We start from the raw sequence: 26,158 nt of genomic DNA, 5'->3' as shown, positions 1-26,158 counted from the left end.
AACTTTCCTTCCAAGGAGTAAGAGTCTTTTAATTTCATGGCCGCAATCACCATCTGCAGTGATTTTGGAGCCCAGAAAAACAAAGTCAGCCACTGTTTCCACTGTTTCCCCATCTATCTGCCATGAAGTGATGGAACCAGATGCCATGATCTTAGTTTTCTGAATGTTGAGCTTTAAGTCAACTTTTTCAGTCTCATCTTTCACTTACATCAAGAGGCTCTTTAGTTCTTCTTCACTTTCTGCCATAATGGTGGTGTCATCTGCATATCTGAAGTTATTGATATTCCTCCCGGTAATCTTGATTCCCGCTTGTGCTTCCTCTAGCCCAGCGTTTCTCATGATGTATTCTGCATATAAGTTAAATAAGTAGGGAGACAATATACAGCCTTGATGTACTGCTTTTCCTATTTGGAACCAGTCTATTGTTTCATGTTCAGTTCTAACTGTTGCTTCCTGACCTGCATACAGGTTTCTCAGGAGTAGTATATGTATGTTTTGATTTTTAATTAATGCAGAACATTATATGATTAGGATACTGTGGTATACTTTAAAACTATTCACATATGCACACTGTCCCTCCTTACAGCAGGATTTTATTTTCTCACACTATTGAACTCAAGCATGACTTGCTTTGGCCAGTGAAAAGTGAGCAGAGGTTACATGTGCCCACTTTGGGCAGAAACTTTAAGAGTTAGTATATGCTTTGCTATACTTTCTTTTCCTTCAACCAAGAGGCCAGAAATACTTCAGATGGAGCTTACTCCCTAGGTTTGAATTCTTGAATAAATTCTGTGTCGAGGACAGTTATGGCCCACCAGAAATGGACATAAACTTTCACTGCTCTAAGCCATTACAATTTTACAGTCATGTGTTACCAGAGCAAAACCTAACCTACCCCTATCTTTGAACATTATATACATTTGTAACAAATACATTAAAACCGTACATTGACAGAGTGTTGCCTAGGAGAAGCCATTTGGGATTAGTAAGAAGTCAGAGCTGTAGAATATTTTAAAGAAAGCAAAACTCGTTATTTCCAAATCTAACATTAACCTAACTAGAAGACTAATTAGTAGTTACACTCTATTAAAAAGGTGAGACTTTGGCAGAACATGTTTAATCAAACAATGCAATCTATAATGAAATGTTGCAAAATAAGAAGAAATGAAAGACCCTGGTGTGTCATTCAGTTAAGTGATGTGACATTTCCCAAGTTTACTGCTGGTCAAAGTTTGTAGCTAAAGAAAGAATGTGAGTTAGAGCAAAGGTGTTGGAGCGGGGCTGGGGGTAATTAGTAGATGGAATGATGGAGAGAGTGTAGGAACTTGAAAAACAGGGAGAGTACTGAAGGGACATAAGGAATGTCACTGGAGAATTATACCGTGTGATTTACATGGTTGACTTTCAAGCAACGCTTACCATAGAAGCTTTGTAATATTGCTCTAGTTTCCAAATAAATCAAAGCTATGGAACTCAATAGAAGACGGGGGGAGGACTAGAAACAAACTGTAGGGATTAATGTTTGTTTACTGACCTAAAACACTTGTTCTATTTTACATGAAACAAATTCTCACCAGAGAAATGACACTCTGAAGCAAGGTAATTAACATATCTAAATTTGGTTCAGAGAGCCTGATTCATAGCCTTAGAGTGGAGCTTCACCAAGGGATTAAATGCCCTGTGTGTACTTAGTAATTTTGGTAGTAAATGCAAACAACTTAATACTCATTGGAAGGGACTACTGTGGTGTAAACATTGGGGAATATGACAAAATTCACCATGCAGGGTGCATCCATCCTTTTGTCCAAAGCTGTAATTCAGGGCCAACCAGAAAGCTTTGCAGGATTTCAATATGAATGAGAGGCACCTGTGACTGTGAGGACACTGAGCTAATGAGAGACGGTTGAAAAGCCGCTGCTCAGCAGCACTCAGGGTAATTTCCTCAAAATCTTTCAGTGGCTCTCATATTTCACTTCGGGCCAAACAAGTACAAGCGGAGATGTGGTTAGAAATGATCAATGAGCGAGGAATGCCAGAGAAACTGAATGGCCTGGAAAGAAACTGGGAAGTCTCCCAGTTACAGAAGAAAGTCAGTAAAATAGAGCTTGGAGGTAGAATGCAGGGCACGGAGATGAACAATGCCCGAGGCATGGCAAAATAATCTACCAACGCCAACAGAGCCAGCCAGGAAAGACATGTGCAGGAAAAGCAGGACAATCAGAGCATGAGTCCTGCCAGGTCAACACTGAAAACATATTTATAAATGTGTGCCAGGCTTTTAGAATTTATTTCAAAGATCAGAGAAGTCTATAGGAACGAGATGGGGTGGAAGGAGTGGGAGGATATTTAGAATTCAACTGAGTAATGATTATTGAAGTGGTTGAATATGCCTACCTCTTAACATATTCCTGTAGTTTTCTTTAAAATAATTTTTTCCCTCTAACTCAAGGATTAGGATGTAATCTGCCCAAGACTCTGAGTCAGGAGTGGGTATTGAGCTATGGAGAGAATCTACAGTTAGCAGTTACTGGGAAAAACCTGTTTCTCCTTGAGTAACCCTGTACCAGCGAGGTTTCCAGGTTACTAAAAGGGCTATCATGGGTTCCTGAAGCTTCCCTTTTGAGAACAGAACCTAGCTTCTCACCGTGACTTTTTTTTTTTTGGTTGCACCATGTGGTATGTGAGATTTTAATTCCCCCACTAGAGATCCAATCTGTGTCCCTGCATTGGAAGCATGGAGCCTTAACCCACAAGTTAAGTTAACCACCAGGGAAGTTCCACATCTTTTTAAAGATGTTTGATTGTTGGAGTAGGTGCTCAGAGGCTACCAATGAGAGGTCAGTGGTTCATCCTAGACTTCCACCATGTCTATGAGACAGCGTCTCTCTCCACCAAGCACAGAGGTGCTCCTGCTCAAAGGGAAGAATTCTGCTGATTATGGAGGGATGGGAAGAGCTTCTTCAGATGCCACTGCAGAGGTCCAGGTCTTAACGGAGCTGTTGTAAACATGTGCATTTAAAAGAAGAGGTTTACCTGTTTGCTGTATTTGTTTACTACTTAAAGGCTTTGAGGAGACAGACTAAATGGATATACATACCACAGAGGCATTAAAATTAAAAAAAGATGTAAAGTGAGCTAAGGAGAGGTTGGAGATGAGGGAAATGCAGGCTAAGAGAGTCACTGCCATTGAACTCTAAAATTAGCTCAACTTATTGGCGCTGAAAACACATTAGGAAACACAATGGCTATATAGTTCTCATGGTCTGATAAAACTAAGCACACAGGTTCCTTACAAGAGACAAGACTTCCTCAGTCACAGGTACCTTTTGGATAGCTCTCAGACTCTCCTTCTTTCCATCATCATTGCCACAAACCCAGTCCAAACTCTTGACTGAATTACTTTAATCGTCTCCAATCACAGTCTTCTCCAAATCTTTGCATAGCCTCCACATCACAGAAGTGGTCTTTTTAAATGCAAATAGGAGATCACATCTTATTGCTTTTTAAAAACTGACATACAACGTTCTATCTGTTTTAGGTATACAGACATAATGATTTGATGATTACCATCATAACTTTATATTGTATATTGTCACCCTGCTTATTTAACTTCTATGCAGAGTACATCATGAGAAATGCTGGGCTGGGGGAAGCACAAGCTGGAATCAAAATTGCTGGGAGAAATATCAATAACCTCAGATATGCAGATGACACCACCCTTATGGCAGAAAGTGAAGAAGAACTAAAGAGCCTCTTGATGAAAGTGAAGGAGCAGAGTGAAAAAGTTGGCTTAAAGCTCAACATTCAGAAAACTAAGATCATGGCATTTGGTCCCATCACCTCATGGGAAATAGATGGGGAGACAGTGGAAACAGTGTCAGACTTTATTTTTTGGGGCTCCAAAATCACTGCGGATGGTACTGCAGCCATGAAATTAAAAGACACTTACTCCTTGGAAGGAAAGTTATGACCAACCTAGCATATTAAAAAGCAGAGACATTACTTTGCCAACAAAGGTCCATCTAGTAAAGGCTATGGTTTTTCCAGTGGTCATGTATGGATGTGAGAGTTGGACTATAAAGAAAGCTGAGCGCCGAAGAATTGATGCTTTTGAACTGTGGTGTTGGAGAAGACTCTTGAGGTCCCACGGACTGCAAGGAGATCCAACCAGTCCATCCTAAAGAGATCAGTCCTGGGTGTTCATTGGAAGAACTGATGCTAAGCTGAAACTCCAATACTTTGGCCACCTGATGCGAAGAGCTGACTCATTGAAAAACCCTGATGCTGAAAGATTGAGGCAGTGAGGAGAAGGGACGATAGAGATGAATGGTGGATGGCATCACCGACTCGATGGACATGGGTTTGGGTACTCAGGAGTTGGTGATGGATGGGGTCTGGAGTGCTGCAGTTCATGGGGTCACAAAGAGTCGGACAGGACTGAGTGACTGAACTGAACTGAACTGATGGTAACTTTAGTTAACATCTATTATCACACATAGTTGTAATTTTTTCTTATGCATACCTCATTAACGACAAAGTACCAAATCCTGAGTGCTGCATACAAGACACAATCTGGCCCCAGCCTACATCTCCAGTCTAATGACAACATAGGTCTTACTTTTCCCTATGAACTCTCTCCCCTTGTCGCAACCTTAAACGCTAACTCACAGTCACTATTTTACACAAGGCTATCCCACAGGTTTTACGCATGTAAACTTGAAGGCATTCAAGTTCTTTTTTTGGACCAGATTCCAGCATAGGCCAAGGCAATTCTTTAAGGAATGACAGCTCTGTAGCAAAATGGCTGAGACTTAGTGCATTGTCAATTATTGGGTTTTTTTTTTTTTTCTTCTCATAAGTATCAGTAGCTTTTAATAGCTACTTGGGCTTCCCTGGTGGCTCAGATGGTAAAGAATCCACCTGCGATGTGGGAGACCTGGGTTAGATCCCTGGGTTGGGAAGATCCCCTGGAGGTGTGCATGGCAACTCACTCCAGTATTCTTGCCTGGAATATCCCTATGGATGGAACCTGGTGGGCCACAGTCCATGGGCTCACAAAGAATCAGACACAGCTGAGCGACTAAGCACAACAGCTACTTAAGCAAATTAAGGAATATAGAGCCATTCCCATAACCTCACTACCACACATGTGAAAGCAAGGGTCAGACAGAATTCTAGGACACATTTAAACATTTATGTAGCCTGTGCAGGCAGGTACAGAGACAGTCATATATAATATGTTTTGGAAGCTCAGTGATGCCAACTCCTGACCCTTTCAATTTCACATTCTCTAAGAGAGATTTGCTTGAGGAAATGTGACAGTGTTCTAGTCCTGGGATGCTGCTAATCCTAGCTGGGTTTGGGCAATACGTTCTCTAAATTAGTGGCTGAAGACAAGACTGGTTCAGAATTAAGCCTTACACTCCATTCTGGAGGTTACAGGCTTTCATGTAAAGGTGTAAAGGATTCCCTCCACATCTGAAACACTACTTGTTGATCTCCTAAAAAATAATTTGTGATGTCCACTGAACTAACTAAAAAAAGTCCGGTGTTAATTGAAGATAAAGATAAATGTTGGGAAAGGCAGTCTTTCATCCCCGACTTGGCTGCATAACAATGGGCCTGGGGCCTGGAGCACTTCTTTCCCAGGAGAGAAAGAGCCCACTCAGCCTGTGCTGGGCTCATCGCCTCTCTTGGCTCCATCAAACAGCCCCATCTCTTTTTAACCTTCAGCCTCTTGTCTGGAGCACTTCTTTTTTTCTCATCATATAGACATAGTCATCTCTGCTTTTTTTTTTTTAATTTTTTTATTAGTTGGAGGCTAATTACTTCACAACATTTCAGTGGGTTTTGTCATACATTGATATGAATCAGCCATAGATTTACACTTATTCCCCATCCCGATCCCCCCTCCCACCTCCCTCTCCACCCGATGCCTCTGGGTCTTCCCAGTGCACCAGGCCCGAGCACTTGTCTCATGCATCCCACCTGGGCTGGTGATCTGTTTCACCATAGATAGTATACATGCTGTTCTTTTGAAATATCCCACCCTCACATTCTCCCACAGAGTTCAAAAGTCTGTTCTGTATTTCTGTGTCTCTTTTTCTGTTTTGCATATAGGGTTATCGTTACCATCTTTCTAAATTCCATATATATTTGTTAGTATGCTGTAATGTTCTTTATCTTTCTGGCTTACTTCACTCTGTATAATGGGCTCCAGCTTCATCCATCTCATTAGGACTGGTTCAAATGAATTCTTTTTAATGGCTGAGTAATATTCCATGGTGTATATGTACCACAGCTTCCTTATCCATTCATCTGCTGATGGGCATCTAGGTTGCTTCCATGTCCTGGCTATTATAAACAGTGCTGCGATGAACATTGGGGTGCACGTGTCTCTTTCAGATCTGGTTTCCTCAGTGTGTATGCCCAGAAGTGGGATTGCTGGGTCATATGGCAGTTCTATTTCCAGTTTTTTAAGAAATCTCCACACTGTTCTCCATAGTGGCTGTACTAGTTTGCATTCCCACCAACAGTGTAAGAGGGTTCCCTTTTCTCCACACCCTCTCCAGCATTATTGCTTGTAGACTTTTGGATAGCAGCCATCCTGACTGGCGTGTAATGGTACCTCATTGTGGTTTTGATTTGCATTTCTCTAATAATGAGTGATGTTGAGCATCTTTTCATGTGTTTGTTAGCCATCTGTATGTCTTCTTTGGAGAAATGTCTGTTTAGTTCTTTGGCCCATTTTTTGATTGGGTCATTTATTTTTCTGGAATTGAGCTGCAGGAGTTGCTTGTATATTTTTGAGATTAATCCTTTGTCTGTTTCTTCATTTGCTATTATTTTCTCCCAATCTGAGGGCTGTCTTTTCACCTTACTTATAGTTTCCTTTGTAGTGCAAAAGCTTTTAAGTTTCATTAGGTCCCATTTGTTTAGTTTTGCTTTTATTTCCAATATTCTGGGAGGTGGGTCATAGAGGATCTTGCTGTGATTTATGTCGGAGAGTGTTTTGCCTATGTTCTCCTCTAGGAGTTTTATAGTTTCTGGTCTTACATTTAGATCTTTAATCCATTTTGAGTTTATTTTTGTGTATGGTGTTAGAAAGTGTTCTAGTTTCATTCTTTTGCAAGTGTTTGACCAGTTTTCCCAGCACCACTTGTTAAAGAGGTTGTCTTTTTTCCATTGTATATCCTTGCCTCCTTTGTCAAAGATAAGGTGTCCATAGGTTCGTGGATTTATCTCTGGGCTTTCTATTCTGTTCCATTGATCTATATTTCTGTCTTTGTGCCAGTACCATACTGTCTTGATGACTGTGGCTTTGTAGTAGAGTCTGAAGTCAGGCAGTTGATTCCTCCAGTTCCATTCTTCTTTCTCAAGATTACTTTGGCTATTTGAGGTTTTTTGTATTTCCATACAAATTGTGAATTCTTTGGTCTAGTTTTTTCTGTGAAAAATACCGTTGGTAGCTTGATAGGGATTGCATTGAATCTATAGATTGCTTTGGGTAGAATAGCCATTTTGACAATATTGATTCTTCCAATCCATGAACACGGTATGTTTTTCCATCTGTTTGTGTCCTCTTTGATTTCTTTCATCAGTGTTTTATAGTTTTCTATGTATAGGTCTTTTGTTTCTTTAAGTAGATATACTCCTAAGTATCTTATTCTTTTTGTTGCAATGGTGAATGGTATTGTTTCCTTAATTTCTCTTCTGTTTTCTCATTGTTAGTGTATAGGAATGCAAGGATTCTGTGGTTGTTGATTTTATATCCTGCAACTTTACTATATCATTGATTAGTTCTAGTAATTTCTGGTAGAGTCTTTAGGGTTTTCTATGTAGAGGATCATGTCATCTGCAAACAGTGAGAGTTTCACTTCTTCTTTTCCTATCTGGATCCTTTTACTTCTTTTTCTGCTCTGATTGCTGTGGCCAAAACTTCCAACACTATGTTGAACAGTAGTGGTGAGAGTGGGCACCCTTGTCTTGTTCCTGATTTCAGGGGAAATGCTTTCAATTTTTCACCATTGAGGGTGATGCTTGCTGTGGGTTTGTCATATATAGCTTTTATTATGTTGAGGTATGTTCCTTCTATTCCTGCTTTCTGGAGAGTTTTAATCATAAATGAGTGTTGAATTTTGTCAAAGGCTTTCTCTGCATCTATTGAGATAATCATATGGTTTTTATCTTTCAATTTGTTAATGTGGTGTATTACATTGATTGATTTGCGGATATTAAAGAATCCTTGCATTCCTGGGATAAAGCCCACTTGGTCATGGTGTATGATTTTTTTAATATGTTGTTGGATTCTGTTTGCTAGAATTTTGTTAAGGATTTTTGCATCTATGTTCATCAGTGATATTGGCCTGTAGTTTTCTTTTTTGTGGCATCTTTGTCTGGTTTTGGAATTAGGGTGATGGTAGCCTCATAGAATGAGTTGGAAGTTTACTTTCTTCTGCAATTTTCTGAAAGAGTTTGAGTAAGATAGGTGTTACCTCTGCTCTAAATTTTTTGGTAGAATTCAGCTGTGAAGCCATCTGGTCCTGGGCTTTTGTTTGCTGGAAGATTTCTGATTACAGTTTCGATTTCGTTGCTTGTGATGGGTCTGTTAAGATCTTCTATTTCTTCCTGGTTCAGTTTTGGAAAGTTATACTTTTCTAAGAATTTGTCCATTTCATCCAAGTTGTCCATTTTATTGGCATAGAGCTGCTGGTAGTAGTCTCTTATGATCCTTTGTATTTCAGTGTTGTCTGTTGTGATCTCTCCATTTTCATTTCTAATTTTGTTAATTTGGTTCTTCTCTCTTTGTTTCTTAATGAGTCTTGCTAATGGTTTGTCAATTTTGTTTATTTTTTCAAAAAACCAGCTTTTAGCTTTGTTGATTTTTGCTATGGTCTCTTTAGTTTCTTTTGCATTTATTTCTGCCCTAATTTTTAAGATTTCTTTCCTTCTGCTAACCCTGGGGTTCTTCATTTCTTCCTTCTCTAATTGGCTTTAGGTTGTAGAGTTAGGTTGGATTATTTATTTGGCTTTTTTCTTGTTTTTGATGTAGCCTGTAATGCTATGAACCTTCCCCTTAGCACTGCTTTTACAGTGTCCATAGGTTGGGTTGTTTGTGTTTTCATTTTCATCATTCTATACATTTGATTTCTTTTTTGATTTCTTTCTATGATTTGTTGGTTATTCAGAAGCATGTTATTTAGCCTCCATATGTTTGAATTTTTAACAATTTTTTTCCTGTAATTGAGATCTAATCTTACTGCACTGTGGTCAGAAAAGATGACTGGAATGATTTCAACTTTTTTGAATTTTCAAGACTAGATTTATGGCCCAGGATGTGATCTATTCTGGAGAAGGTTCCGTGTGCACTTGAGAAAAAGGTGAAGTTGATTGTTTTGTGGTGAAATGTCCTATAGATATCAATTAGGTCTAGCTGGTCCATTGTGTCATTTAAGGTTTGTGTTCCTTGTTAATTTTCTGTTTAGTTGATCTATCCATAGTTGTGAGTGGGGTATTAAAGTCTCCCACTATTATTGTGTTACTATTAATTTCCTCTTTCATACTCATTAGTGTTTGCCGCACATATTGCGGTGCTCCTATGTTGGGTGCATATATATTTATAATTGTTATATCTTCTTCTTTGATTGATCCTTTGATCATTATGTAGTGTCCTTCTTTGTCTCTTTTCACATCCTTTATTTGAAAGTCTATTTTATCTGATATGAGTATTGCGACTCCTGCTTTCTTTTGGTCTCCGTTTGCATGAAATATTTTTTTCCAGCCCTTCACTTTTAGTCTGTATGTGTCTCTTGTTTTGAGGTGGGTCTCTTGTAGACAGCATATATAGGGGTCTTGTTTTTGTATCCATTCAGCCAATCTTTGTCTTTTGGTTGGGGCATTCAACCCATTTACATTTAAGGTAATTATTGATAGGTGTGGTCCCGTTGCCATTTACTTTGTTGTTTTGGGTTCACGTTTATACAACCTTTCTGCATCTCTGCTTTTAACCCATGACTTTCTTTAGCTTTTCCCCCATGGTTCTTCAATCTCTACTTTCCTATTTTCTATGGACCCTCAATCATCCACGAACGGGTTTCCGCCTCTCTTTGCTCCCCATGAAAAGTCTCTTGCCCAAGTCACTTAGAATCAAGTTATTTTTTTGGTCTGAAGCATTTACAGAGTTGCATATTAACTAAGGTAGGTGACGGAGAAGGCAATGGCACCCCACTCTAGTACTCTTGCCTGGAAAATCCCATGGACGGAGGAGCCTGCTGCAGTCCATGGGGTCCCTAAGAGTTGAACACGACTGAGCGACTCCACTTTCACTTTTCACTTTCATTCATTGAAGAAGGAAATGGCAACCCACTCCAGTGTTCTTGCCTGGAGAATCCCAGGGATGGGGGAGTGTGGTGGGCTGCCATCTATGGGGTCACACAGAGTAGGACATGACTAAAGCGACTTAGCGGCAGCAGCAGCAAGGTAGGTGAGGATATGCTGTGGAAATCAACTCTTTAAATTTTAAAGGTATTACCTAATAAACATCAATTTTTTGCTTAGTAAAAGAATCTGCCTACCAATGCAGGAGATGCTGGTTCAATCCCTGAATCAGGAAGATCCCCTGGAGGAGGAAATGGCAACCCACTCCAGTATTCTTGCCTGGAGAATCCCACAGACATAGGAGCCTGGTGGGCTACCATCCAAAGGATCGCAAAGAGTCAGACACAACCGAGCACATGAGCACACACGCTAGGTATGTCATAACTTTCCTTCCAAGGAGCAAGCGTCTTTTAATTTCATGGCTGCAGTCACTGTCTGCAGTGATTTTGGAGCCCAAGAAAATCTGTCACTGCTTTCACTGTACCCCCCTTTCTGTTTGCCATGAAGGCATGCGACCAGATGCCATGATCTTAGTCTTTTTTTAATGTTGAGTTTCAACCCAGCTTTAATGTATTAAACACTGGATAAATGGTGGCTATGATATGGGAATGGTGGTGATGATGTAATCTCTCTATTCCTTGCTAATTTCAAAGGTTACTGCTTCATACCCTATTTCCAACCATTGTCCACTTTTAAGACTCAGTGTAGGGGAGACTTCTGGAAGTTTTCTCATACTTTTCCCTCAAAATTTCAAGTCCTTTTTCAGATGTTATTTGTTTTTCCACATCACTAGGCTGTGAATTATTAATACAAAGTAAGGACCAGATCTTTCTCTTCTCTATATATTTCAAGGACCACCAATAGGGTTCAATATACATGAAATGCTCTGTAAAGGTATGCTGACTCAATCAGTAAGTGAATGAATATTAGTAACATGTACCAGGCTTGCCAGTAACTTCTCTCTCATTGGGCAACAAGTAGGGAGTGTGGGCAGAGAAGGCAATGGCACCCCACTCCAGTACTCTTGCCTGGAAAATCCCATAGATGGAGGAGCCTGGTGGGCTGCAGTCCATGGGGTCACTAAGAGTTGAACAGGATTGAGAGACTTCACTTTCACTTTTCACTTTCATGCATTGGAGAAGGAAATGGCAACCCACTCCAGTGTTCTTGCCTGGAGAATCCCAGGGACTGCAGAGCCTGGTGGGCTGCCGTCTATGGGGTTGCACAGAATTGGACACGACTGAAGCGACTTAGCAGCAGCAGCAGCCGGGAGTGTGGGCCTTTAAACATCTTTGGACATACCAAGTGTAAATGAAACACAAATCAACCAGGTGAATTTTCAAAAAGAAATCTATGTAACAAACCTGGCCAACATTTTAGGGACAAAATTATTCTTAGGGTAAAAAGTAAAACATTACATGTGACCCCAAACTTTGAAAACATCCTTTAAAAACCACATTCTAAATAAACACATCTAAATTTGCACAGGAGAGAGGCAGTGGGAAGTATAAATTGACAAAAGTCACAGTTTGAACTTATTATCAAGGTAAAACAGTTTCCAAAATGAAGTTGCCTTGTAGTTAACTAGAACATTTAAAGACACACAAGCTTTTTTCATCTGTCCAGTCTCTATTTCAGTTCAGTTGCTCAGTCGTGTCCGACTCTTTGCGAACACAAGAATCGCAGGCCTCCCTGTCCATCACTAACTCCCAGAGTTTACTCAAACTCATGTCCATCGAGTCGGTGATGCCATACCGCCATCTCATCCTCTGTTGTATATTTAGCAGACTGTTAATAAATTGAAAAATATCCACATTTCTAGGAAAAAAAGAAAGAAAGAAAAAAAAAAAAAAGAGTAACTGTAATCCTAAGGAATTCAGAGTTCTCATCCTGGTCTCTCTGAAGAGTCCCTGGCCACCTTTGCTTTGATGGTGGCTTTCTTCCTGGAATTTGGACCCAAGCACCTGTTATTTGCCATTTAATCAACTCCAACTAAGATCCCCTTTCCTAAATCAAAATTTATTAGATCACCTCTTCTAAAGTGACTCCTAAATCAAATCTTACCCAAAAAGTGACTGGAAATGAATTGCTGGAAACTGAGAAATTTTGTAAGGGTCTTCCAAAAAGACTCATTTCCTTTCCCCTTAAAAACAAACAGGGGCCACATTTCATACACAAACAACGCGTTCTTTAAAAGGTGCCTTTTCATCTGCACAAGTCTCAGTAACACACGTGACTTTCTCTGATGATTATACCCTCCAGGACACTTGTGACTCCCATTCACTTCCCCTGGTGGCCCCGAAGTGACGTCAGCCCCGGAGAGCCAGGGGTCGGCCAACAGGTGGTCCGCCGAGCGCTCTCCAAATGTGAGCGCCGGCGGCGCTCCGTGCGGGGCTCCAAGCTCCCCCGGGCCGCGCAGGCTCCCGGACTAGGGCCGGGATCCCCTCGCCTCCGCACCCCTCCTCCTCCCTCCTCGCGTCCCCTCCCCTCGCCAAAGCTCGGACTCTCGGGTTGCCCTTATTGTTGGCCGCGTCTGTCACTCTGTGGGCTGGGTGACACGAATGGATGGGTTGGACACACCTTCCAGCCTACTAGAAAAAAAAAAAAAAAAGCCCGGATCTACAGAGACAGCGGGAGGACTCCCCCGGCGCCCGCAAAGCCTACGCCGCGGGCCGGGGAAAAGCACAGCTCCCCCTCCCACATTCACTCCTCCCCGCCTTTAAAAAAACAACGCTCAGCGCAAATAAATAATATCGTCCCCAGCCCGCCAGGGTCCTCGTTGTCCTCGCCTCCTCTGCCGGCTGAGCTCGTTCCAGCGCGGCGGGAGGCGAGCGCGCAGAGGCTCCGGCGCGCATCATGCTCCCCAGCGCCGTGGCGGCCCACGCCGGCGCCTACTGGGACGTGGTGGCTTCCTCCTCGCTCCTGAACTTCCCCGCCGCGCCGGGCTTTGGCAACCTGGGCAAGAGTTTCCTGATCGAGAACTTGCTGCGGGCTGGAGGTGCCCCGCCGCTCGGACTACCACCGCCCCAGCACCACGGCTCGGCAGCGGCTCTGGGCGCTGGCGGGCAGGTCCGGCCCCTGCCGGCCAGCCCGGTTCCCCTCAAGTTGTGCCCGGCGGCAGAACCAGTCAGCCCTGGCGGGGCGCCCTACGGCACCCGGTGGGCGTTTCAAGTGCTCAGCCCCTCGGCGGACGGCGCCCGGCTGCCGGTTCGGGCTCCGGGGGACCCGGACTGTGCCTTCCAGCCACCAGCCCCAGGTGAGCCCGTTCTCCCCTCCCCAGCCGCGCGCTGCGCCTCCCGGGCCGCGGGCCCGCCCGCCCCGGTGCTCAGGAATCCGCCCGGGCCTCGAGCTTCCGAGAGCATCTCGAGCGTCAATGGAGATGCGGCCTCGGGAGTGAGGAGGGTACCACCGCTAATCGTGATGTTCCTCCCCATCCCATCCCACCAGCTTCCTCTTCGCCCCTTCTTTCTACAAGTGGTAGGGCTACCTTGAATTTCAGGCCTTTCTGTAGAAATCCTGAAGTCACCTCGGGCCTTAGCTGAAAGCGCAGCCCCGCTCCCGAGATCTCTAGGCTCGCTGGACCAATTTCACGGGGTTTCCAAAATTCAGCGTCTCTTCTCGCCCGCTCCTGTCTCGGAGGCCGAGAGATACCCGCTCCCTGGAAAGTTCTTGGCTTGAAGTGGCTCACGCGCCCGCTTTGGGGGCTTTTGCCTCTCAGACCTTAGCGTCGGTCCGGGCGGCTGGAGAACACGCGCAAAGATCTTTGGAAAAAGAGTTGAGCCAAGTTTTGGCTTTTTCCACTCATATTTTGGATCGCTAAGGCGCAAGAAAATCGACGCCGGCTTTTTCTTCGGGCTGAGCTAGACCAGTTGAATTGGCTCCTGGAGTAGGAAGTTCACCAAATAAATGAGAATTTACCCCCAAAGGGGCGGTTTTGGTTTGCTTGTTTTAATTCCCGCATAAAACCGGAGTGTTGTGACTGGGAAGAGAATGCGGACAGTTTAATCCTGTGTTAGCTAAAACTTACGGAGGGGCTGCAGAAGTTGGCCTTGAGAAGGGGAAAAGCGTCTTAGTGACTCAAAAGCTGAGATCCAGTCGGATTAATTTTTTTTTTTTTTTTTTTGGCTGCGTCCTTAGACGATCTTAACTCATTCTCTTAATCCCGATGGGTTTGTCCAGAATGACTAATCGACGCTTTTTCAGCAGATTTCATTGTCCCAGCAAACTGCCGGATCAAATTTATTGCAAATGACTTTATAGAACTGAACATGTTTAAAACCTGTCCTGGTCTTTCAGTTTGAAATGGTTACTAACAGAATGGAACAAATATAATTATATGAGCACCGGTCTCATTCACACAGTGTAAAACCTAAATTCTAAGCAGCGTTTTTGCACCCTGGGAGAGGAACAGATTCAGTTAAAGGCAAAGTTTATTTGCCTTGGAAATCTGGGCCACTCTCCTTTTTGAAGTATTCGGAAAATTAGAAACGTATATAGCAGCTCCGTTTAGACAAGCGCTAGTAAATAATGTCTCATAAAAGTAACATTTTCAAGAAAATTTAGTGATTTCGGTGGTTTCTGAATGGCTTGGCATTGTGTTCATAGAAGTTACTTTTCAAAGATTCTTAAGTTGCTCTGGATCATGATTGGCTATTCCAAAAAGCTAATTTCAACCTTTGTAGATTTTACAGGTTAGATTTAAGTAAACCAAACGCAAATCAAATGCAGATATTTCAATAACTCTGAAAAATTATTTTGTATACCTACTCATTTCATTCAGAATATTGCAATTATTCAGTAAAGGGTCTAACTACATTCTTTATATTTTCAAGAACATATTCATTCCGTACACTTATTAAAACATCAAAATGCAAAAATGCTTTTTGGAATAATTGAGAATGTGAGAATTTAAATTTCACTTTGAAGTATTTTAATATAGTTTTAGGCCCATATATCTCCTAATATTTTATTCAGTCCTTATTGAAGATTTGATGCTTTCTGAGGTTAATTTTTATTTGAACAAATAACTTTTTATTTTAAAAAATCATTCTTGTAAAGAGTGCATTTAATTTTTGAAACTTGAAAAATATCTTAAGAAGAAAATTAAAACCCTGTAAATTTGTGCCCATGAATATGCTTAAAAACATTTGTTAATAATTTGACAGAGAATACAGTTTTGTGAGCACTGCTCCAGTTTTGTCCTGCCAAATGACAGATTCTTGTCCTGCCAAATGTTGTGGGAATTCTTTTGTACTGTGTAGAATTATGAAGTTATAATGAGCGCTGACAATGTTTGCTATCACCTGAAAATTAGATGAGGATGAAATAGTGATTGACGTTCTGTAAAGAGTAGAAGGGAGATTTAGAAAAGGTACTGTTTTCAGAACAACAGTATTTCTTTCTGAAACATCAGTGAACAACCAGTTCTGATCTTCTGTGCATTAACTTACTGGATCACCGAATGTGACTTTTAATGATTTCAGTGTATTGATTACCTGTTTTTTTCCCTCAACCTTAATTTGTTGAGTGCACCAGTCTAAATATTGAGTAAGAAAGCCTTAGAGTTGTTTTTAAGTGCATTGGTGAAGGACAGCACCATTTAACTAGGGGATTTATGCCACTGCATGCATTTCTGCTTCATTATTTCTGTTACCCACTATTAATTATACCATATAGTTCATTCATTCAGCAAATGCTTACTGACTGTCTCCCATGTGTCCAGACTTTGTTCCAGGCCATTGGGATAATCAGGGAACAAAACAGATGACCGTCTCTGCCCCTGTGGAGCTTACAGTCCGTGTTCTGTCCTACTTTATGGTTTACCAAGCATTTTCATAATTGTTAGCTGCTTTAATCCTCATAATAGGCCAATTTTTTCTACAGTGATTATTCCACTTGCTAATTTTGTTTTTGTCTGAAGTATCAGTTTAAAAACCTGTGATCTTGTGAAAGAGAAAAATATTGCCCCTAATTCTGTGATCTTGTGAAAGAGAAAACTATTGCCCCAAATATTCCTTACACTAGTTTTTCACTGAATAGGAAAAAACTAATGAGGGCTTATGGGATAACCAATTACATATATCTTCATAATAAATCAGATTGGGATGTTATATCTGAGCCCATAGGAAATTGGTCTTTCCCTTCATCTCGTTATGTGTCTGAAAGATGGTGACAGTTAAACAGTAACACAGATTTACAGATTATGAATGAAATTTAGCTGTCTGTGCTTCATTCCTAAAAACTGGCAAGTCTTTAAGAATTTAGAGTAAAAAAAAGGAACACTCCATAGCTATATGTTGTCAAGTTGTGTATATAGAGTAGTTTAAAAACTTTAAAAATCAGAGCACATTCTCCAAGATTTGCGAGGGGCATGCTTAATGTGATAACAGGTAGTGAGTAGATTCACCTCCAGACATTGTATGTGAAAAAAATCCTGATAATCATCAGAGATCCTTCCCCAGAAGTTCGTTAATGTCATCATTTGGTGGCTATTGTACTAGATTCAGATATCCATGCTTTTGTATATTAAAGAAGGTCTTGAAAGTGTAAAAATCTGGACAATTTAAATTTCTTTTAGTTATGCAACCTATTTTCTTCAAAGTGGAGCAAATAGCCTTGCTTTTCAGTGACATTTGTTATTTTGAACGTTTTAGATAATGGTTGAAATAATTTCCTGAATGTAATTTAGTGATTATTAAATCTACTTCTTGTGCTGCATATAAAAGGATTAGAAAGCAATTTTTTATTCTGAAGAGTTGAATTAAACTGTCCTTTTTTAAAAAGTAATTTTGTCCAGTAGGTTGTACCACTTAGTAGTACAGGCTTGGAATCAGATCCACCGTATTTTTTCTGGTACCCTGTTAGGTTTCTTATTACTATTAATACCTCACGTGGACTCTGATTTTCTTGTCCACCTCACAGCCCAGCTACTACTTACTTATTAACCTTGACTCTGTCTTAAACTACCCACACTTGTGTTTTGTGTCCCACCTGGTAGTTTTTCCCGCTTTCACTGAGATATAATGAAAGTGTGACATAAAATAGCTTCTCTTACACCTTAGGCACTTTGAGGAGGGAGGAGAAACTGGACCACCTTGTGTTCTAGGTGGGGATTCCAGTCCAGCTGAACATTTCGTGATCTAATTTATGCAGCTAGAGTTTGTTATTTATTTTAGCTAACGCTATGCTCTAGTTTTGTTTTGGCAAATTAAAATCACAGAATCTTGACTGTTGATAATGCTGACCCAGAACCAAGACAAAGACAGTGGGGGATCCAGAAGAGGATAATGATGGGGCCCATGCTTGTAGTTCCTTGCTCAGACCATCCCCCTAAAAACATCCTTTGGTGGAATTGTAGATAATACCCAACAATATTCTTATTACACTTGTATTTTTTAAATAAGCTGCTTACATATCTTTGGACTTATATTAACATATTAACAACTTTTGCATAGTTTATAAGGAATCGGCTCTGAACAAATTACTATATGGTCCCAAACTTCATAAACTTCTTCAGGTTCAGGAAGGTTTTGCAGTGAAGAGGACCAGTTGGACTAATAGACAGTCTTTTTACTTCCAGTTTTGGATTGAGAAAACCACACTGCCTCTAAATAATGTCTTGAGTTGGAATTACAGAATGGTAGCAATTTATGTGCATCTTATTTGCCTCTGACATTAGTATCTGTCCCTCTCCCAGTCACTAAAATATGCTTCTCTGCTTTGCTTTAATAGCAAGAAATCTCAATATGTTCACATGTATTGAAGCTTTATTACTGAGGTTTAATAATAAAACAGGAGTAAATCCAGGAGGCAAGTAGGAACATTTCAGAATTTTCCCTTTACCTCTTAACTCACGTTAGGGATTTGAGGATTATTTTAAGAGGCACAGTAGTTTGAATGCCCAGAAAATTGTATACAGATTTAAGCAGAAGTGATTGGAGGATCTAGAGAGTTCAGAGTCATCAGGACACCAAATGATGCCAAATGTTGTTATATGTTGTAGGTGTGTGACACCATATGTTCTGGACAGTTTAAAAGAATTGTCAACCGTGATTTTAGCTGTGTTTGTTTGCCATCAGCGTGGCTCAGATACTGAAGCCAACACTGTACATTAGAGTCTGTTGTATACCTCTTGGAGTGTGCCACCTCCTTCCTGTGCCCAGCAGAAATAGTCTCTTTTTGCTGTAAGAAAACATCTCATGGTTAGTTTTGTCATTGGACAGTGATAAAAATTGAAGCAACTTGAAAGTAAGGGAACCAATATAGGTAATAGCTGCATTGGTAAAATATTTTGAGCTTCTTTGCTATGAAAAACTTTTTACAGAAGAAAAAATGTTATAGTCTTTCAAATATTTAAATAAATGTGTTCTTATGTTGGAATTGGGAGGTAAATACCTTATTTACTCTTCAACCTACTTTCTGCCATTCTATTTCCTTCGTTGATATCATCCATAACTTTTGAATCTATCTTATTCTATCTTTTGGGGAGATTTGATTTGTGGTTCTTAAAAACAGTATTTGTCCACTTAATCATGGGCTAACAGAGGCTCCAAATAAAGTTTTTTTTTTTTTTCGTTTTTCTTTTTTTTTCCTTTTTTTTCTAAGTTTTTTTTTTTTTACCTTATTACTGTGATTTTTTTCCACAGTGAAGGTACATAATTTTTTAAGTCAGTTAAAGAACTTGGTTTTCATCCAAATACACCTGGAGTCTGTCAGAAATAAAAAGGCAAATTGTAAAAAGAAACAGTATGATTTCTATGTAGGAATGCTTGTTAGAATTTCTCCTTCTTTAAGACTTCATTAGATCATGCTTCCATTTTACACTCTCTTAGTAAAAAATTGGATTTTTGCCTTAATGTCTAATATGCTTACCAGACCCTTGTATATTTTATTCCAAAATATTTTTATTTTACTTTCAGTAATGTTTCCACTTTTAATGAAATCTCTCCCTTTCATTCCTTTTAGCCTCCAGTCAGTACCTGATTTGGCAATGCTGAATGATTCATCACTTTTATATAAAGTTACCATAAATGATTTTATTTTTAATAGCATTATTCATTTTGTCAGCCAGCTATTAGTTGGGAATATTTCAGGGGCACACTCTTTGTGAGTTATATGAACAGTAAACTTAAGGCACTAAAATTCTCTCTGAAGTCAGAGATCAAAAAGTCTCTATAAGTTTTTAAACTTTTGTTTCAGAATCAAAGCATCTGGGAAAAGGAAAGGGAAAAAAAAAATCAGGTCTTTTTTCTATATATTGCTAAAATATTTAATTGCCTTCTTGTTTTTAAATATTCCAAAGATGAACTAGGTTTCTACCTTTTCTTTCACATGTTCAGGCACCATGCATGCCATAGCAACCTTGATTTCATTAATTCTGTGGTTATCAAAAATAGCATGTACAATATATACATGTCTAATGGTCCTCTTCTCGCTTGGAGAATCCCGTGGACAGAGGAGTCTGGCAGGCTACAGTCTATGGAGTCGCAAGAGTTGGATACGATTAAGCACACACAGCTCAACAGTCCTCTGGAGAGAGCTCAAAATTTCTTATTCCTTAAAAATGTAAATCTCTAATACTTTTAAAATTAAAATATATGAAAGAAATAGCTATTCTTTGAGAAGACTTATGTACATTAAAAGGGAATAAAAACCATGATGGCTGGTGATTTTTTTTTTTTATGATTTATTTATTTATTTGAATCCACTGGGTCTCTGTTGCTGCACGTGGCCTTTCTGCAGTTGTGGTGAGCTGGGGCTTCTCTTGAGTTGCAGTGCGCACGCTTCTCATTGTGGAGGCTTCTCTTCTTGTGGAGCACATGGATTCTAGGGCTGTGGGTTCAGTAGTTGTGGCACACAGGCTTGTTTGCCCCAGGGCATGTGGGATCTTCCAGGACCAGGGATCGCAGCTGTGTTCCCTGCATTGGCAAGGGAATCTTAACCACTCAACCACCAGCAAAGCCCTGGTGAATTTTTTAATAGACTAACCTAGGACTCGATTGAGTTTAGGTGTGTTGAACCTGTGCTGTGCTTAATCACTCAGTCGTGTCTGACTCTCTGCAACCACACAGACTATAGCCCACCAGGCTCTTCTGAAGATGGGGATTCTCCTGGCAAGAATACTGGAGTGGGTTACCATGCCCTCCTCCAGGGGATCTTCCCAACCCAGAGATTGAACCCAGGTCTCCCAGAATTGCAGCCGGATTCTTTACCATCTGAGCTACCAGGGAAGCCCGTATTGAACCTACTGTAGAGTTATATTGGATCCGATCCTTCAAAGCAGGAAGAGAGTCATTTCTGTTTGCTTATATCTATAGGTGCTTTTGCACTACAAATTGAACAGATGCAGCAGAGACCACATGACCTGCAAAGCCTAATGTATTTACTCTCTGGCCTTTTATAGTAAAAATTTGCCAAAACTTTCTCCAAAGCATAATATATAGTTTTCCGAGCTGGTTTTAGCAGCATTTCTTTAATTTTAAAACCTAGATTCAAGTCAAGATCTTTAAATGACGGATTATACAATCCCAAGCAATTTGTATAACTCCTTTGCGCCTCATTTCAAAATGAGCACAGGTGATAGGCTCACCATGGGACTTTCAGCCACACATCTCAAAAGCCTGTTGGTAACATACAGGGAAAGATGTAAAAGAGTTCCACCACTCCACCATAAACAAAATGCATGCTGGTAAAAGGGGTATTGCTGTGTAGGAAACCATCTCAAAACTTAGAGGAACAATTGGTTATTTTTGCTAACGGTTTGTTGGGCTGTCTAGGCTCAGCTGGGTGGTTCTCACTTGGAATCTCATTGCAGTTAGAAGTCAGCTGCGGTCATCTGTGGGCTCAGCTGAGCTGGATGTCCAAGATGGATGTCCATGGACTCACGCGGCAGACAAGGATGCTGGCTGTTTATGGGGTGTTCAACTGTGAGCTGTTCTAGCAACCTTTGATGACTGCAGTGAACTGTGATTTCAGGGTACCTCAGCTTGATGAGAAACTAGACTCCAGACACTTGTTGGTGTTGTGAGGAGAGAGGAGAAGGTGCTAGTGGGAGTGTCCAAACAGCTGGTCGTTACCTCTTGCCACAACATCTGACCACAGTAGGATCTTTCCATATAGTCCCTTATTATTCCACCACCGCTCATCCGCCATAGTTAGGTGATTTTTTTTTAAGTTGCTCTGATCATATCATCAAGTTATTTAGGAAAACATCAATTATTCCTATTTGACTAGCAGATCAAATAAAAATATTCAGTTTGTCCTTTAAGACCTTCATTTTATCAACTGCATTTAGCTCCTCCAACCACATTCCTTTTTTCAGTTATACATAAATATATATTTATATATATTTCCTTTCTCATATTCTTTCCCATTATAGATTGTTATAAAACATTGAGTATATTTCTCAGTGAAGGTCCTTGTGGGTCATCTGTTTTGTGCATAGCAGTGTATAGCATGCAGTAAATCCCAAGCTCCTAATTTATTCTTCCCTACTGCTATCCCCTTTGGTAACCATAAGCTTGTTTTCTATGTCTATGAGACTATTTCTGTTTTGATAATAACTTTGTATTATTTTTTTAGATTGTACTTTTAAGTGATATCATATAATATTTGTCTTTGTCTGACTTACTTCACTTAGTATGATAATCTCTAGGTCTATCCTTGTTGCTGCAGATGGTATTATTTCATTCTTTTTAATGGCTGAGTAATATTCCTCTGTGTGTGTGTGTGTGTGTGTGTGTAGAGGCTGACTCTAGTATTCTTGCCTGTAAAATTCCATGGACAGAGGAGCCTGGCAGGCTACAGTCCATAGGGTTGCTCAGAGTCGGACACAACTGAGGCAACATAGCGTGCACACACACACACACACACACACATCTTATTTATCCATTCATCTGTCAGTGGACATTTAGGTTGCTTTCATGTCTTGGCTATTTAGTAAATAGTGCTGAAATGACTGTTGGGGTGTCCAACCACATCCTTAATGCTCACACCTCTGACCTTGGTCCAGCAGTCAGGCTGATCTTCCTAACCTGCGCTGTGTGTCACCATCAGCCTTGCCTTCTTTCATTTTTTTCATGCCACCTTTCTTTCCTGGAATGCCTTATTTCTCTTCTTATGCCATTCAATACTTTCCCAGTCAAGTTTCCAGATCAAGATGCTTTTCCTGCTCGAAGCCTTCTTGACAGAGGCTCTTCTTGACAATACTCTTTTCTTTTTACTTGCTAGTATGTTTTAGTGCAGGTCTGAACCATGCTGCTTCTTTTTATTTGTTGTCTTAGAATCAATCCCAAATTATGTAATAATGGTAGGAATAAAGGCTAACATTGTTGAGTGCCTGATGTATGTCAGGCATTGTTTTGTGTTCTATTCAGTGGTCTCATCCTGACTATACATTGTAATCACATGTGCAACTTTTGAAAAAATATTAATAGTATGTTGGGGGACCCACTCCTACCAGCCTGATTTAACCAAATTGCTGTGGGGTCCAGGCTCTGTATCTTTGAAAAGCACTCTAGATCATTCTCATATGTATTCAGGGTTGGGAACAGTGGTTAGGAGAACACACGGTACTATTTTTTTTTAAGATCTCATGGCCATGGGAAATGCCTCAGATTTTATAGAACAAAATTGAATTTGGAGTATGGAAATATTTGTATTTCATTTATTTAATCAGCAGATTCAAATCTGTAAGTTATGAAACTTTTAAAAATAGAAATTCTTCCAGGGAGGGAAGCTATCCTATTATAATCTTTGTCATCCCAGCACACAATGCATTATGTGGCATGATAGACATGCAGTAAATATTATTTGCATGGAATTAAAAAGACAGAATCAAACAAGTAGACACTGCACTTGATTTATTTTCTCATGAACTATACGAGACTATTAAGACCTTTGCTTTCTGTCTCTGAAATACTCAAAGCAAAAAAAAAAAAATGTGGACTTCTGTCATTTTTAGATGAGCAGAAAGGTAAAGGATGACTTAACTTGCTTTGTCTTGTGATGGAAGGCATGTTTGCCTGTGGATCACATAAATGAATTACTTCCAACTTGTGTGATATAATAAATCATACCTTATTCAATAAGTGATATTTCTTAGGTTTCATAACTCATGACAGATAGTTGTCATTCTTTAGAGATTTTTTTGGGGGGGTCCACTTAAGATAGTCTGTTCAATTGTGTCATATATAAAGGTCAGAAGTTTAGATTTCTTTATTCCCAGTGCCCATATACCCAGCAATTGAAGGAGGCCATTAAAACCATCCTTTTGAAATTATTTATTTCCCTGTTATTCTTTACCAGAGGTATGTCTTGACCCTTTGGTTGCCTTTGTAAGACCTCTTGGAACCTTTTCTCTTTTTTTCTTCGTCCTTCAAATGTGCTGCCTAGTCGGCATAGCATCACAGTGGCTCCTGAAATTTATTTGAGGGTTTTATTAGTGGTCTTTAAGACTCTTCCTTTGACATGTCAGCCCACATCAGTTAGTACCACAGTTTGCTATGACAATAAAAAGAATGTGGTTTCACCCTATTTAGATACACTCTGTTCTTCTCCATTGGTAAAGAAAGTGAAAATAATAAAAAACAATGAAATGTTTTGCTTGCTTTCTAGACCACAGAATTTCGAAAATGATTTCTCTGTAACTAGGCTTGTAACCATCCTTGACTATGGGGTGCTTTTGTCACAGAACCATCTAGTTAAGTTTAAAAAAAATCAGGCCAGTTCACCATTAAGTTGGCGCTAAGTTCCCATCTTCATTAAACATTCAAAATAATTAACAGTTTGATTCTGTGTTTTCAGATAAGTCAGAACATGTGATTAAGAAGTGAAAAGTTCAAAAGTTTTCTCTGAATAAGCGAGCTTAGTCATTTGGATTCAGACAGTTTTGTTCTAGAAATTTTAAATCATTTGTTTGTAACTTGAAACAGAATCCCACAGAACCCGGAAGGCAGATTTGTTAGCAGAATACAAAATTTGTAGTATCCTGAAGTGGTGTGCTCAGAGAAGCTAGCATCTTGCTGCAGGATCTGACAACATGCATTTCTCCCCCCCACGGGGAAAGTCATTCATTTTTCTCTTATGGAAAGCTGGGGAGATATGGAAATGTCTGCCTCTTACTAAGTAACTGCCAGTATGTGTGCCTGACATCCTTCTCTCTCATGGCTAAAAACTATTAATACATATTATGCTAAAATACCTGTGTTCCCCTTGTCTGCTGAGAACAGTCATCATCACATTCCAAATGCAGGTCCATTTGAGGATGAATATTAATAAATGAAATAGCAAGAGTTAACTTCATAGCCAGTCTAGCGCCTAGGTATAGTAGGCATTCCTGTCATATATATTGTTTGGTAAGCCTAAAACAAATTGTTCCTAAGATGATAAATGATAAAGTGACTGCATCTGGATTGCACTGATGGGCTTTGAAATGCAGCTCATGGTCTTGAAATTGCCTTGTTTTCTGCCCTTTTCAGAGTATCTCCAAAGTAGTTCCTAAACGGTTTGCTAAAGTTTTAACGTATCTGTTAACTTGTCACTTTGTTTTTATCATACTTGAGTTTCCATTTTTTGCTCACTGCTTGAAAAAGTATGTGATTGACAAACATTAAAATGTAATATATATCTTTAATGCATTGCATTGTTTTCAAATGGCTATTTCTTCACACCATTCAACATCCCGGCCATCACATGCTCCGTTAGGTTAACATTTGACTTATGTCCAAGTACGAGCACGTAAAAAATGGAGCACTTAATTGAAATTTCACAGTGATTTCCACATAAACCAGCCTAAACAAGATGTATTTATGCATAGAAATTAGGAATCGACTAATCTTCTGTGTAAATATATGTGTGTCAATTAGGTGATTTTAAATGGTGAGAAAATACTATACAATGGAACTTTAAGCCTGGTCATGTCACATGTAGTTCTTTAGCCTCTATAGAGTTGCTACTGTAGACATAGCAACTGTCATTTTGATTACAGAGTTACTATATTAAGATAGAATAGTATGGAGTAATATAAAAAACTGTTCAATTAAACTTTTTCTGGTTAAATTTAACACTAACAGCCTATATCTCAGAACCTCATTTATTGCAGTTGAATTTAATTGAACACTTGTCTCAAATGAACCATACTTTTTTTTTTTTTTAATTGGAGGCTAATTACTTTACAACATTGTGGTGGTTTTTGCCATACATTCACATGAATCAGCCATGGGTGTACATGTGTTCCCCATCCTGGCCCTCCCTCCCACCTCCTTCCCTATTCCATCCCTCAGGGTCATCCCAGTGCACCAGCCCTGAGCACCCTGTCTCATGCACTGAACCTGGATTGGTGATCTATTTCACTTATGATAATATATGTGTTTCAATGCTATTCTCTCAAATCATCCCACCCTCACATTCTCCCACAGAGTCCACAAGTCTGTTCTTTACATCTGTGTCTCTTTTGCTGTCTTGCATATAGGGTCATCGTTACCATCTTTCTAAAATTCCATATGTATGTGTTAATATACTGTATTGGTGTTTTTCTTTCTGACTTACTTTGCTCTATATAATAGGCTCCAGTTTCATCCACCTCATTAAAACTGATTCAAATGCATTCTTTTTAATAGCTGAGTAATATTCCATTGTGTATATGTATCAGATGAACCATACTTTTAAAAAATTCTTTGTTTTCATTTTTAGGGCTGTAGGAATAAACTGAGAAACATTTTGGGTAGAATAGTAAAATTAGTAATTTGTACCTATCCTGCATTGTTATATTGATATCAATAGT

General features: G+C 39.9%; 1 protein-coding gene and 1 long non-coding RNA gene across 5 annotated transcripts in view; one reads left to right on the top strand and one right to left on the bottom strand.

The window, feature by feature from the left end:
• Positions 1-14,398, bottom strand: part of LOC122427743 — a 64,319-nt gene extending 49,921 nt beyond the window's left edge. For all 4 annotated transcript variants that reach the window (XR_006265533.1, XR_006265531.1, XR_006265530.1 and 1 more), the window contains exon 1: positions 13,865-14,398. This is a non-coding gene — a long non-coding RNA (uncharacterized LOC122427743). The remainder of the gene's footprint in view (positions 1-13,864) is intronic.
• Positions 12,926-26,158, top strand: part of DBX2 (developing brain homeobox 2) — a 36,771-nt gene continuing 23,538 nt past the window's right edge. Inside the window, exon 1 of the mRNA XM_043447423.1 lies at positions 12,926-13,633. Coding sequence (XP_043303358.1) covers positions 13,234-13,633 — 400 coding nt within the window. The 5' untranslated portion in view covers positions 12,926-13,233. The remainder of the gene's footprint in view (positions 13,634-26,158) is intronic.

This window comes from Cervus canadensis, chromosome 25 (assembly GCF_019320065.1).
Source record: "Cervus canadensis isolate Bull #8, Minnesota chromosome 25, ASM1932006v1, whole genome shotgun sequence".
In the NCBI taxonomy this organism is placed as follows: Eukaryota; Metazoa; Chordata; class Mammalia; order Artiodactyla; family Cervidae; genus Cervus; species Cervus canadensis.
Note: the sequence above shows the minus strand (reverse complement) of the source record. Positions and strands in the feature narration are given on the sequence as shown.